The following is a 15,475-nucleotide window of genomic DNA, read 5'->3' as shown; positions in this document are numbered from 1 at the left end:
TAACGGGGTCTGTAACTCGGGAAGTAGGGGGTCCCTGGACCTGAAATCAATGTGGTTCAGCTCAGGGAGACCACCTGCCACAAAACTGTAACATTAAAATGAAATAAACCCCCGCAATCGCCTGTTAGAGGCATGCAGGTAAAGGGACTGATTCAGTCTATTTCTTACTGCGTGTCTCTTACAGACAGGTAGACCCCAGTAGGATTCACACAGCAGGGACCTCGCTTAATTCGATGGGTCATTATAGTCTGCTTCGTTCCACCTCACGAGATATTGCGGCGCAGTGCAGTTTTAATCTCTAGATGTGGTCGAGTGTTGGTGGCTGCATCTGTAAGTGGCAAGTTATTCCTCCCTAGCTCCTCATATGGAAACTCCCCTAAATTCCGAAACTGATGTATGCTGGACAAAATTAGAGCCATCTTGATACAGTTATACAAAAGCAAATCCTCCAAATTTGATAGATACACCCTCTATGAATCTTATTGCAAAACCCGTATAATTCTGGAACAAAAAAATATTATATTTTTGCCTAATATGGTGCTGATATTTTAAGTCGTGTTGTATTGCAAATATAATTTTGCAAGCACAATGGGGCCTATATACTAACATTTGTTAAAATTCAGTGCAAAAAGTAATACAATGTGCATTGAATATGTGTATATGTAATTTATTGTTTTAAATAATGTTTGACTCATGTTGAAAACCTGATTGATACAATATAAATTAAAACAGAATGATGCAGGTTTTTTTTTACATTATTTGTAACTAGTATTAGTATAGCCCCCTTTGCCCCATGCCTGGGAAGGAACTACCAGTACTGCTATTGCCTGTTTGGCTACCAGAAGGCCTGAGCTTCAGCCACTGGGAGCCTGGGGTGATATCTCGTTCGTATCGGTGCAGCGCCTCCATCTGCGAGGGATCCCAACGTGGTGGGATAAGCCCGTCACAGGAACAATACCAATAATAACCACACACAGGGTATGTAATGTCTGGTTTTACTGACCTCAGGATACGCAACCTTTACCCCACAGTATATAGCCCACACACCCAATCCCAATGTAAAAGTGTGCTTGGCACCAATATCTCTGATGTCCTTTTCCCCAATGTTAGGGCTCCCCCAAAAGTATATGGAATAGCGCTATCACGTGAACTGTTGGTGCACTTGTTGAGGTACCTGCCCAAGGCTCCAGCAATCGGGTACTGCAGACTAACAAACTGGGATCCGCTGATCCAGCGACGTCGGTTCCACCTCTGCTTTGGGTGAACTCTGGTACGAGGGTCTCACCTTTAAGTGTCTATTTGTAGGTGGCCTGGTCCCAGACCACTGGCCGTAACCACTGCATGGCTTTTCACCGGTGCTGTACACTAATTATAGGCAGCTACTGGGCAAATGTCCTTAGCTATGGGCTTTCCATGTAGCAACCACAATCTGGGGTGAGTCGGGGTCTAGCTGGGGTCTAGAGGGGAGACCTGGCCTAGTCTCAGGGCCACTGGCACCTGAGGCAATACCTGTCTCCTTGGCGTACTGCTCCCTCCTTAGTGCGCTAAATGTAGCAATCTAGTGCAGGGGAAACTGCAGCCCTATTGGCTGTTCTTCGCCACCTGACTCACAGCCCCTGGGGCTGCTGGGGTTGTGTCCCTCACGGAACCCTTTATGTAATGGCCTCCTGTCTCCTGCGCATTCGCAAGGTGTAGCAACATGGCTGCAGGAACTTTGTGTGTCCTGGGCATGCGTGGGGTGATATCTCGTTCGTATCGGTGCAGCGCCTCCATCTGCGAGGGATCCCAACGTGGTGGGATAAGCCCGTCACAGGAACAATACCAATAATAACCACACACAGGGTATGTAATGTCTGGTTTTACTGACCTCAGGATACGCAACCTTTACCCCACAGTATATAGCCCACACACCCAATCCCAATGTAAAAGTGTGCTTGGCACCAATATCTCTGATGTCCTTTTCCCCAATGTTAGGGCTCCCCCAAAAGTATATGGAATAGCGCTATCACGTGAACTGTTGGTGCACTTGTTGAGGTACCTGCCCGAGGCTCCAGCAATCGGGTACTGCAGACTAACAAACTGGGATCCGCTGATCCAGCGACGTCGGTTCCACCTCTGCTTTGGGTGAACTCTGGTACGAGGGTCTCACCTTTAAGTGTCTATTTGTAGGTGGCCTGGTCCCAGACCACTGGCCGTAACCACTGCATGGCTTTTCACCGGTGCTGTACACTAATTATAGGCAGCTACTGGGCAAATGTCCTTAGCTATGGGCTTTCCATGTAGCAACCACAATCTGGGGTGAGTCGGGGTCTAGCTGGGGTCTAGAGGGGAGACCTGGCCTAGTCTCAGGGCCACTGGCACCTGAGGCAATACCTGTCTCCTTGGCGTACTGCTCCCTCCTTAGTGCGCTAAATGTAGCAATCTAGTGCAGGGGAAACTGCAGCCCTATTGGCTGTTCTTCGCCACCTGACTCACAGCCCCTGGGGCTGCTGGGGTTGTGTCCCTCACGGAACCCTTTATGTAATGGCCTCCTGTCTCCTGCGCACTCGCAAGGTGTAGCAACATGGCTGCAGGAACTTTGTGTGTCCTGGGCATGCGTGAAACTCAGTGCGCATGCGTGCACATCGGCAAGATGACGGCGCCCACGGCGGAGTTCCGGCAACCTGCTCGCCAGCCATCACACTCCCTGCAGCATCCCTAGCAACCCGGCACTTAATTGATGCACCGGCGCACCTCCCCAGCCACAGCGGAGGTAAGGGGTGGAAGAATCAACAGAGAACAAGGGGGGCCTCGCTACATCAGTAAATATAAATTATTAGTTGAATATTATTTATAATTGTCATCCTGTAAAAATAATACATTTTGGTAACTATATTATATAGTATTCATATCTGGTAACATATAATTACAACAAAGATAAATGTTGCACACCAGCAATGTTAAATTATAACAGTTACTTATACCAGTGCTCTCTTCTCCGTGAGGACCCACTGTGTTCCATATACAAAGTTCAAGACAAAGGCTGCTTAGACAGCCAAAACGTTGGAACATTCTGGCTAAATAAATATTTGACTTTTGCAAAATCCTTGGAGCCTCGACTCTTCTTTTGTCCTGAACGTATATAATGAAACATCTATCCTGAGACAAATATTTTTTAATGGATGATACATACTGTACAATTTGTAGAAACTCAACAATATTAAGAATCTTTTTGAGGGTGTACGCTAATTTGAACTTGGTAGACAAATTTGACTACACTTTTATTTTCTTGGTGCACATAAAGCATTATTTGTTGTAGTATATGCCATTAACCTGTATGCCTAGTGCAGTCCATTCCTGTGCAAAAATAAAAAATATATTATTTTCGCTGCTGGCACAGATGAATAAATTGAAGTGCAATTTAACCAGCAGCAAGAGAGTGCCGCAGCACATCACAACTTGTATTTATTATTTTTTCTTATAGTTATTTATGCTGATTTACAGCACTTTTTAAATTGCCTTGCCAGTATACTTATTTAAGCATCCCAGCCCAGACAGAGATTATTTAAACAACATTCTGTTTCGCATTCCTTTTAAATGTTAAAATATCCATTAACACTTACCTCACTTCGCCTTATGTTCCTCTTGCTGCCTCACCAATCTCTACATATACAGTATCCCACTCTCACTCCCAAGGCCAATATAATGTAGCTCTTTCACCCAACTCATGTTGAGTGTTTCCTGTCTCTTTCCTTCTTATCTGCCATGTCAAAATACTCAGTGACTATCGCTTTTGAAATTGATTACTTTCCTAATAAATCCATGTGTTCTTACCTTTGAAGAAGCAGTCTTCATTGTGGACCATGATGATCTTCTGCTTTTTTAGGCATGCTGATCGATGTACTTCACAGTGATTTTCATAGAATTCTCCATCAGAACCACAAACAGGCATGTAATGGGGTTTGCATCGTTCCATGCATGTACACTCTGCTTGTCCAGTCTCTCTGTTAACTACACAATGCCTGCCCAAACCGCAATACTTATTTTCACAAGATCCAAAATGTCCATCTTCTTGAACAAGAGACCCTTTAGAAGACAAAAAAAAAAGATATTAATGTGAGTTCCTGAAATGTTTAATGTAAAATGAAGAAAAAAACTATTGCTAAAATTTCTCCAAATCACTAATTGATTCGAATGGCAAAACATTTTAAAATATATTCTATTATAGTTTTTTAGAGATGTAATAAATAAAAGATTTGAACAGGTTGAAATGGTAACAATCAATTATAATCACACAGACATTGCTTGTCTTTACTCATAATGTTGTAGAATGGGCAACCTTATTATTAATTTCTGTATCCCCTCTGACTTTTCACAATTACAAACTACATATAAGTCCATTATATATTTAAGTAACATAATTTCACTCCAAATAAAACCCAATATTTTTAAAGGTTTTGTTCTGTTTCTATTATACAGTACAGGGAATCTATACATCTCTTGGTGTCATTCCTGTCAGTTGGATGTATCTCACGAGTTCCTAAGGGTTCCATGATAAGTAATCTCCTGTTCTGATCTTTATGCAGCACATTACCTGTGTTTTTAAGAGAACATCTACGCATAAAAGTATATATACCAGGGGAAAAAATAAAATATAAACTATGTAACAACAAGGCAACTACAGTTCTTCATAGAACAATTTCATATAACCAAAAATAAAACATTCCTCAAAATTAAGCATACCCAGACTTTAACCTTGGATATCATAAGCAATCAATGTTGACGTTTAATTTCAAATCTGCTCTGTCAGCTGCTTTAAATTAGTTAATACTTACAGATGTAGATAGCCTAATTTATCCTAGTGATAACACAACATATCCCATTTTAACACAGAACATCACAAGGTTTTCATAGCATTCAATGGCAGTGATGGATCAGAAATAATATCATATTGAACCCGACAGGACAATAAAGCAGGTTACTCTTCACTCCACCTCCCTCCCCCATACCTTCAACATATTTCTTACTTTGTAACCTACTGTATAGTATCTGACATAATGACATCCCTTTCACATGCGTATACATTATCATTCTCAGAGTTTGGGAGTTATTGATAATGTACATTAGCTTTGCTGTTCCTCCCTTACTATGTTGTTTTTTCTCTCCCCCACCACCTCTTTAATTACTTTACCCCTATATTTTCTGAAAATCAATAAAACTATTTAAAAAATCTTGCTCCATCTGTGACTAACTGAGGATGCTACAAAACTGCTAGCTAAAGCATTGATTTTACCTATATTAAGTCAATTCATTACACACCATCAAAACATCTCAGATTCACTACAGATTGTCCATACTTCAGATACTTGTTTTATATTTATTGAGTCACAATTAATTTCTTTTAGTTCAATGCTCCATTAGTTGCTAGTGTTAGGACAAATCCAATTTGAGTTCTTATCTATCTGACAATTCATCAGCTACAGATGTAACCCGACTTACTTTCCCTGGAGCTGCAGGAAATTGAATTTCTCACGGCTGCGAGGAAGGTATAGCCACGTGAAGCTGCTGTAGATGCCCTTTCTATGCAGTTGGGGATTACAGCTGTAGTTTTAACCCAGCAGCCCCTGGCTTTGTGGAAAAATAGCCATACTACATCTGTAGATTTCTTTTTTTTTTCATTTTTTTATCTGCAATTAATAGTTACTATATATTGCACCCATGTCTCTTAAAAGCATTAGACATCTTTTTAGAAAGGAAAGGTATTCAGGGATATACCAAATAAGTATACATGGGACGAATGTTGATCCAGGGATTCATCCGATTGCCAATTCTTGGAGCCAGGAAGGAATTTATTTTTCCCCTTAATGGTTTTTTTCTTTGCCTTCCTCTGGATAAATAAGTGAGTATAGATAAAGGATAAAGTATCTGTTGACTAAATATAGCATAGGTTGAACATGATGGACGTATGTCTTTTTTCAACCTCATCTACTATGTAACTCTTTAACTATTAGCGGATAAATAACTTCTTACAACCATCACTGTAGCCTTCTTGTGTTAAATGTTTGGAATGTTATTACCAATATTATTACAGTATATTGACTCTATAACTGTGTTTTAAAAAAAATAGTTTCAAACTTTTTTTAGTTTTTTCATTCTTAGAAAAAGTTTTATGTGTTATTTTCTGTGGACCATGTAAAATGTGTTGAATTCTAGAAGTAGTTTTTTCTGCTATTGAGATTGTATCATGATTCTATGGGACTTGGTTCCTAACAGTATCATATCAATAAGTACTTTTTTTTATTATCCATCACACTCTACATTATGTGAGCTTGCCAAACTGTGGATTATGAATGAATGTTTAGGAGGATAATGACAACCTTCAATTGGTTGAAGATCCCCTCCTATATAACCCCGAGTGATTTAATGACACGAAGAATAAAGAACACTGCACACATCCAACAGTGCAGGTCAATTGTAGACCATTTATTTTGTGTATAAAAGATACACAAAACCACACAGTGTTTCGGGGGATACATCCCCTTCCTCAGGTTAAAGGGATTCGTTTCCATTGATCTCCAATACCTACAGTAACTGATGTCCAGTGGGAAGACCAAGGGTTAGAAATAGGTTTCGGAACAGTGTTACTGTAGTTTTAGAACTACAGTACTGTAGTAATACGGTTTATATTACGTTTGAAACGTGTTGAGGTACTGTGAGATTTTTGTTATAGGGTTATTGTTATGGTTTTGTGGTGAGTGATTTTGTTTGGTGTAGAGTTAGGGATAATATTCCTGGGTAAGATTAGCCTGTAAAACATTAACTAATAAAGAGGACATTTATTGGATGTTATATGTTCTTAAAGTAGCAAAAGGATGGTTTATATGCGGTGTAATATGGCCCATACAGAGAACATTTGGATAACAACATGCATCATATTAATAAGATTGCAGAAGTCCCATGACCAAATATGCACTTGGGAGCAACACCAAATAAAAGTTGTTCTGAAATAAAGTGTATGGGTTTCAAGGATATAGCAGAACATTAGCACACACATCATTGTTTAAAAAGGGCATTGCAAACATTGTTAAATATTCAATGTTATGCATTCGGATACTACCTTGGCAATGAATGGGTTAATGGGATCCAATGAGGTTACTCCTCCATGAAGAAGTATTGAGGTATTTCAAGATAGCAGGCTCAGCAATAATGTTCAATTCTGCAAAGGCTACCAGGATATTATCATACATAAACAGGATATATATGGAAGGGACCATTGCGCCATATAAATATCTAGTAACACCACACCTTGAATATGTAGTACAGTTTTAGACACTTCACTATAAAAAAGGACATTATGGAAGTGGAGAAAGTATAGAGTAGTACAACCATATAAATACATGAGTTGGAAAGTCTGACTTATGACAAATATTTTACATTCGAAAAGAGCTGTCAAGGGGGATATGAATGATTAATATTTACAAGTATATATACAAGATCAATAAAATGAACTTTTTATACCAAGGACAGTAAAAATGACACAGGGACTTCCTTTGAGATTAGAGGAAAAAGAGATTTCAACAGCAGCAAAGAAAGTAAAAATGTGGAATTTAATACACAGGAGACTTCCATGACAAATGCAGTAGATACATTTAAAGAGATTGGGAATATTTTATAAAAGTGTATAGAGATTTGCAAATTAAGTTAAAATAAAGGCAGAACAATGACCCATGGAACAATCCAATAAACATTTACTGTCAGGAAATATTTTTTTGCCCTTGTGAGAAGTAATTGGCAAATGTTTCACTGAGCTTTTTGTTTGCATTCCTCTTGATCAATATAACTATGTGCACAGGATTAATATCTCACCCAGTTAGAATTTACATATCCTTTTAAAACCTCAACTTTTCTATGCTTTAAAGAAAATGCATTCACTGTGCATTAACCTACTTTCACCACATTAAAGAAGAATAAAAGTAGATAGTGATATACACTGGCGACACACTTTATTCGAGCTCGGCTAGTCCCACGAATACGGGTATACCCGGGTGTATTGAGGTTTGTGACTGTTTTCTGCCCGAGTGCATTGAGTTATTTTCCGGCAGGGATTGAAGCATTTTATTCCCGTTTGCTGCAATACTGCACAGTACATATATATATACTGCATTACAATTCATGAATTTATGCCATCTGGTAGACACGCGAAGCATTGCAGCCTATTAAATCCTAATCATTATCATTTAACAGATCATCCGCCCATCAGCCAGGCATGAACCCAGGCTGGGAAGGCAAATGCAACGGGGCTTGTCAGAGGTGAGGAGCGGCGCATTCCAGGTATCTGCCAGGTACATACCGGGTATTTGCTCGAATAAAGTGTGTCGGTGCAGTACTTTTAGAATAAGATATTTATTAATAAAATGTTTTACCAGGTAAATAATACATTGGGAGTTACCTTTGCAGGTATGTCCTCCGCACAGAGCTATGATAACAATACATGATTACATTAAATTAACGGAGGTTATACATTCAATTTACAGACATTTCATGGACAGTTAGAGATAATATGATTATGGGCATAGGCATGGCTCAACAAATCATCCGAAATGTTACTTGCCCAAAGGCACTCGCCAAACTTTTAATAGGGTAGTTACTATGGAGCAGTTTAGACGATAGCAGATTGGAGTTGGCTAAGGAAATTTGTTTTGGTATAGAAATCGCTTAATTGGCAGTGGACACATTTTTCCATGATTTTGGATAGTATTTCCAGAAGAAAAATTTGTCTGTAGTTGTAAATTATTTTTTTTGTCATAATTTTTGAAGATTGGGATAACTCTGGAAGTTTTCCATGTTTGTGGGATATGGCCTGATGACAAAATACAGTTGATTAGGGAGGCAAGCAGTATAGCAATGACTGGGGCACTGAGTCTTAGAAACCTTGATTGCACAACATCCGGTTCACATTTGCAGTTTAGTTTTAATGTTAGGAGTGCCGGTATAATCTCCTCTTCAGATACTGGGACAAATTGAAAATTGTAAGCACGGTTGGGAGGGGTGTGAATATAGATTTACGCAATGAGAAATATTAACTTTTGTGTCTGATTTAAAATATGAATTCCTACATTAGGAAACGTATCAAAGAGATTATGCAAAAATTGTATGTGACAATTTCTAATCTCGAAGCACAACTTAAAAGTCAGCTCAAATTTAGAACACGTTTATAATATATTGACATCAGACAATTTGAGCATTGGAGAAAATATGGATATGCTTGTCTACGACAAGGAAATGACTTAGACTTGTTATTTTTGGCTTGATAAAAACTTGTAATTCAGTATAAATAAAGTTCTTTCAGGAGATCAAATGTGTGTATATGCATATATCTATATGAAATATTTATATATATGAAACGTGTGTGTGTGTGTGTGTGTGTGTGTGTGTGTGTGTGTGTGTGTGTGTGTGTGTGTGTGTGTGTGTGTGTGTGTGTGTGTGTGTGTGTGTGTGTGTGTGCGCCTTTAACAACTCTGGTCAGTGATAGCTGAAATAACAACCCCAAATATGAGTCAGTGTGTGCAACACAGCAGGAATATGCAGTGGATGAAAAAATATGATTTAGCACACACAGAGGTTGACTGAGGTTTACTGAATGACAGGTGATATGCAACAAAGTCAAAAACAAGGTGCAGGGAATACTTAGCATGAGTCCAGCAGTAAAAAGTGTCCACAACAAAAGGAGAGTGATCTTAAGTTCAGTGATGGTGAATCACAGCCGCAACCGCCACAATGCGCATGCTCCCTGTGTAGTGGGAGCGTCGGGCGGAACCACGTGATGCGGCAGGAGGAAATGATGACAGCTGGGGGCACCACAGGATCCAGGGGAGACAAACAAGCCCCGACGTGCACGTTTCGCCACCTGCTTCGTCCGGGGGCTTAACGTGTAGGAATCGTTCTGCAGCCAAGATGGCTAACAGACCAGGATGATCTCGCCAGAACTATGATGGCCATCAAACCAAAAAGTCAGTCTCTCTCTGACTCTGATTGCCAGCACCTTCTCCAGGGCTTTAAATAGCTGTCAGCTACTCTCAGCTAGTGCCTGTGGAACGTTTTGCTATACAGTGTGCTTCCTTGCTATTCATATTGTCTGTGACCTTCACCTTGTATTTTCCTGCCTCGACATCAGAACCGTGACCTGACCATTCTTGCCTGCCTCGACCGGGAATTGGACATCACTACCCATGCATTTCTATGGCTTTGATCCCAGGTCAAGTTTGGTGTATCAGTCCCTACTTCTGCCCTGCGGGTTTCTATCCTAATTTGCAACATAACAGAAATGAAACAAAGTTCAAAGGAACCTTCTACTGTGCTACAAGAAGAAAGTTTTTCACCAGTGCCTTCTGCCCATGCTCACCTATGGATGTGAACCTTGGACCTTTAAAGCTTCAGACAATGCAAAGAAGTATGGAGAGATGTACTGTGTGCTGCGTATTATCCAAATAGAAAGGAAAAATAATGAACGGGTTCAAAACAAAACAAAAGTCTGTGACATCATCACAAGTGTGAAGAAATTATCATAGTTGGAGAAAGATGGTAGTTGGCTGGTTTCCAAGAGACATTAAAAGACGAAGATGATGAGCAAACATAAGATGGGTGGATGAAATCAGAAAATTTGTTAGAGCAATGTGGAGAAGAAGGGCTTGCCACCACATTATCTGGAAGATCATTGGGGAAGCCTTCAACCAGCAGTTGATTGAAAAGAGATAAAGATGATGTGTATATATATATATATATATATATATATATATACACACACACACACACACACACACACACACACACACACACACACACACACACACACATATATATATATATCTATCAGAACCCCTGATGAAGTCACTTTGCGTGACGAAACTCCATGCACAGGCGGTGACAAGAGGAGTTCCTGGACGTAGCAGCCGAGACAATAATACAGCCAAGCCAGCTGACCCTTTCCCTGTTGGCAGTGACGGAGGATAGCTACACAGGCTCTGTGAGACAAAGAAATAAGGCGCCAGCTTGTGATAGGAGCTGCATGAGGCTGCATTAGGCTTTCACTTGACCAGGTACACCCAGCATTTGCCGGGCTCTTCTACCCCCACTGATGACTTCCCACAGAGATTTCTCTCCCATGAATGTGTATTTTTAAAATCTTGTAAGTGCAATTCCTTGGGACTGCTTTTGCTTATTAAATGTACCTTGATTTTACACAGATTTATGCTATGGAGCTTGCGCTTCTCTGTGTTTTGTGTTTTTAGGTTTACAGTGGATGGCTATACCACTCTCCTGAAGCTGCAAAGTGCTCCATAGGATTGGTTTGTTGGACTTTGTGCCTCTGTGGATTATTCACCAAGTGGAACTATTTGGACATATCTTTTTGGATTCAAGCTATTTACACTTTTTATTGTTTCACTGTTCACTATATAGTAATATATTATATTATTAGATTAGAAGTATACATTCACATCATTATTAATTTACTAGTATTATAATTAATCCATTTTGCTCAATTCTCTATCTAATTAGATCCCCACTATAGCGCTACATTTTTGTGTTGATATATATATGAAAGAAAAAATAATAATTTATATAGATATATATATATATATATATATATATATATATATATATATATATATATATATATATATATAAATTATTATTTTTTCTTTCATTTTACAAATTAATATACAAATTATAATCAAGATTGCATGTTTCATTGATTTGCTGTATTATTCCTGATTACAGAGAGTAGACATACAGCATCTAAATCATTGTGAGCAGAATTTTTACTAAAATGTTATATATTTAAAAAGTAATACACCATTTCATTTTGCTACTGCTGTATCAATTATGATAATTGAATTAAAATAATGCACTGTACTGTGACTCATACTTACATATTTAATATAGCACCTAATAGTTTCCTAACAGCCCGAAGTTAAACAGATAAGACATATCATACTATGTGCACATTATGTATTTGCAGATAATTAACCTTGATAGCTAACAAAAAATCATAATTGAGAAGACTGCCTCACTTGAGCCTCTGGTAATGTAACTGCTGATATATAGTGAATGAAAAGAACAAGAATCATCTGACAGTAATTATGCATGACTAATACAAAAGCATCTCAGACTGTAGTTAAACATGATTCTTATGTCAAGGTATAAGTTCTGCAACATGTATTTCTTATGAACTCTTTCTAGTACAACATACAGTACCTTTCACAGTTTAAGAAAATGTTCTGTGCAGTACCTTTCAACATACGTTTTTCACGTCACAATTCCTCGGGTGCAAAAAAAAAACATATTTGTCTGCGATATATGAAAATGTGTACATCTCTAATGGACATATTTAACAGTAAAGGAGGGGAGGATTTGAAACTTGTCAAATGTTCTTAACTAACTTTACGTCTAAACAAGTCATCGTTTCGCAAAAATCAAAATGCTTCCACCACAACATACAGTAGCATAAAGCCTTACATATTGAAAGATATTGTAATATGCCAAAAAAACGATGCATTTTTTTTTCACCTACAAATCAAGACCTCAATCCTCAATTTCTTCACAAAATGTCTGCAATATTTATAAAGGGAATTGCACACGTCTACTCATAATGCTGTACATTATTGTATGAGTATTTACACAGTGGTTTAAAATAGTTCTAAAACATGAACTGCAGGTTCAAAAGTCTCGAGATTTAACAAATAAGGTTTAGATCAATAATTGCTGTTAACTCACTTAACGTGATGTTAAACTACTGTAACTTATCTATAGCTTCAAAGGACAATACCATGATGTTAAGCCAAGTTTTTTCCTGCAAAGAGCGTTGTATTAACCATACCAGGGGTCTCCAAACCTGTCCTCAAGAGCTGCACACAGGCCAGCTTTTATGGATATCCCTGTTTCAGCACAGGTGGCTCAATCAGTGGCCCAGTCAAGCACCGAGGCACTGATTGAGCCACCTGTGCTGAAACAGGGATATCTATAAAAGCTGGCCTGTGTGCGGCTCTTGAGGACATGTTTGGAGACCCCTGAACTATACTGCCTGTTAGTGATGATGTCAATTTTATGCAAACTTTGCATATCCACTAAAGTTTATTAATATTAACACAGGTACTTAATGGTACGTCAGTTAGGACATACCTAAGCTTGGCGATACTCACATGCAGACACTGAAATATTGCAGGGTCTGGATTGGTCTAACACCACTATTACTGTATGTATGATTTAACTAAAAGTGTTATTTCCCAGCACTATTTCCCTCTCTATTCCCCTTCTTTGTTAACTTGGGTTAAAGACCTACTGTATTTTAGGGTCTTAATTGGGGTGTCTATGCTAATGAGATGCACAGTAGAATGGCTTGAGGATATGTGTTTACCTCAGGGAACATTACAAAGAAGAAGAAGCAGGCACACGGTCTTACTCAAAAGGAGGTTTAATATGCCATAAAGTCCAACGTTTCGGCAGTCAAATACTGCCTTTCTCAAGGTGAAGGCTACCAAACACATGAAAACAGTCAAAATATATACCACCCCCCCTGATACTCACCCCTCCCCATTCTGCCACATAACCAGGATGTTGACGCCCACCTGATGACGTCAGAGCTACCATATGGCGTCCCCTAGTGACGTCAGACATCTAGGTCTAAATCCCTGGCAATACAGAATAGAGCTGTCTTGGAGGACTGCAGCCACAGCCACACCTCTCCCCAGACTGAACACTCCCCCATGATGACGTCAGCATGACCCGGCCGTCAGGGGGGGTGAAGAGGGGGGGCATGCACCAATCAAAACTGTACTCACAGGGCTGGACAAAGATGTATCCATCGCCATGGGATCAGTGTCAGAGCAGGGAGGAGTGATACACTCCTATAAATCACCCTGAAAGTGTAAATAAACCACACACCAAAATATTAATAAAGCATATGTGCACAAAACTAATACAGCAATATACTATTAAAAACATGTGGCTGATGACATCAGTATAATCCTGCAAAGTTACAGTGAAATGCCACATAAGAATATGCAGTACATCAGTATTTAGAATATACTAGTGTGTATACCTAGGTCAGAAATGGGTACACACAGCCAGGGGGGGGGGGGAGGGGGAGAGAGGGAGGGGAAGAGGGAGGGAGGGGAAGGGGGAGGGAGGGAGGGGAAGTGGGAGGGAGGGAGGGGAAGGGGGAGGGAGGGAGAGGAAGGGGGAGGGAGGGAGGGGGTGGAAGAGGAGGGAGGGAGGGGAAGGGGGAGGGAGGGAGGGGAAGGGGGAGGGAGGGAAGGGAAGAGGGAGGGAGAAAAAAAAAGGGGGGGAAAAAGGGAAAAAAAGGGGAAAAAACACACAAAAAAGGATAATCTTCCCAACAGGTAAGTGCAGAGTCCATGGATGGTGCAAGGTCAAATATGCCTGTAGAAAGACAAAAAATGACCTTCTATTAAGGAAGCATTTTACATTCTGTTGCTCATTAAGACCCATACCGTTGCTGGTATTTAAAGCATGTATCCAGAATGCTTCACGTCTCAATAAGAAAGTCTCCCTATCTGGAGTGCCTTGTCTAGGTGCTACTGACTCAATACCCATGATGCGTAAAGAGGCAACATTATGATTGTGTTCCACACAGTGTTGCACAAGAATAGAGGGATCCGTACCTTTTTGAATTACACTTTTATGTTCAATGAACCTTGTTTTTAACATTCTTATGGTCTTACCCACATAAAGAAGACCACATGGACACTTTATTATGTACACTACATATTCAGATCTACATGTGATTCTATTTTTAATTTTTATGATCCTCCCGCTGTGGGGGTGACTGAATTGACTACCGGTAGTCAGACTGTTACAGACCGAGCAGCTCATGCATCGAAAGTTACCCGGTCTGCCACCCTCCAGAAAATGAGGAGTTTTGTAGTTACCCTCATTATCTGCATGTATCAGGCTATCCGCCAGATTCCTCTCTCTTTTGAATGCCACCATTGGTTGAATGCCGAAACGTTGGACTTTATGGCATATTAAACCTCCTTTTGAGTAAGACCGTGTGCCTGCTTCTTCTTCTTTGTACTGGAACATTTGGGACTACAGGAGCTCCCCAGGACAAGCGCACCGGCAGCTAAGTACCCCACCTCTATTACCATTGATATTGAGTGCGTGTCTCATCCTCTGTCTACCTCAGGAACATAACGTCCATAACATTTATTTTATTTTACAGATATCATGGCAAACAGCCCACTATTGGCCTAACGCATTTCACACCCTTATGGGTGTTTCATCAGAGGCATAAACCGTAAATGAAATAAAAAATTTTTTATAGTGATCGAACCCACCCACAATACAAAAAAACCTCCACCTATAATGTGAACTGGATGTGAACAACAAAATCGCCCAAATAACAATCTATACTCTGTGAGAAGAGAATACATTCCACATATTGATAAGGAGAAAATATACCCCACATATTATTAAC

The 15,475-nt window shown here is 39.7% G+C and overlaps 1 protein-coding gene across 3 annotated transcripts in view; it reads right to left on the bottom strand.

The window, feature by feature from the left end:
• Positions 1–15,475, bottom strand: part of FSTL5 (follistatin like 5) — an 816,421-nt gene that overhangs the window by 516,686 nt on the left and 284,260 nt on the right. For all 3 annotated transcript variants that reach the window (XM_075612304.1, XM_075612322.1, XM_075612313.1), the window contains one exon: positions 3,814–4,065. In XM_075612304.1, coding sequence (XP_075468419.1) covers positions 3,814–4,065 — 252 coding nt within the window. The remainder of the gene's footprint in view (positions 1–3,813; positions 4,066–15,475) is intronic.

Source organism: Ascaphus truei, chromosome 1 (genome assembly GCF_040206685.1).
Source record: "Ascaphus truei isolate aAscTru1 chromosome 1, aAscTru1.hap1, whole genome shotgun sequence".
NCBI lineage: Eukaryota > Metazoa > Chordata > Amphibia > Anura > Ascaphidae > Ascaphus > Ascaphus truei.
This window is presented reverse-complemented; position numbering and strand designations above follow the sequence as displayed.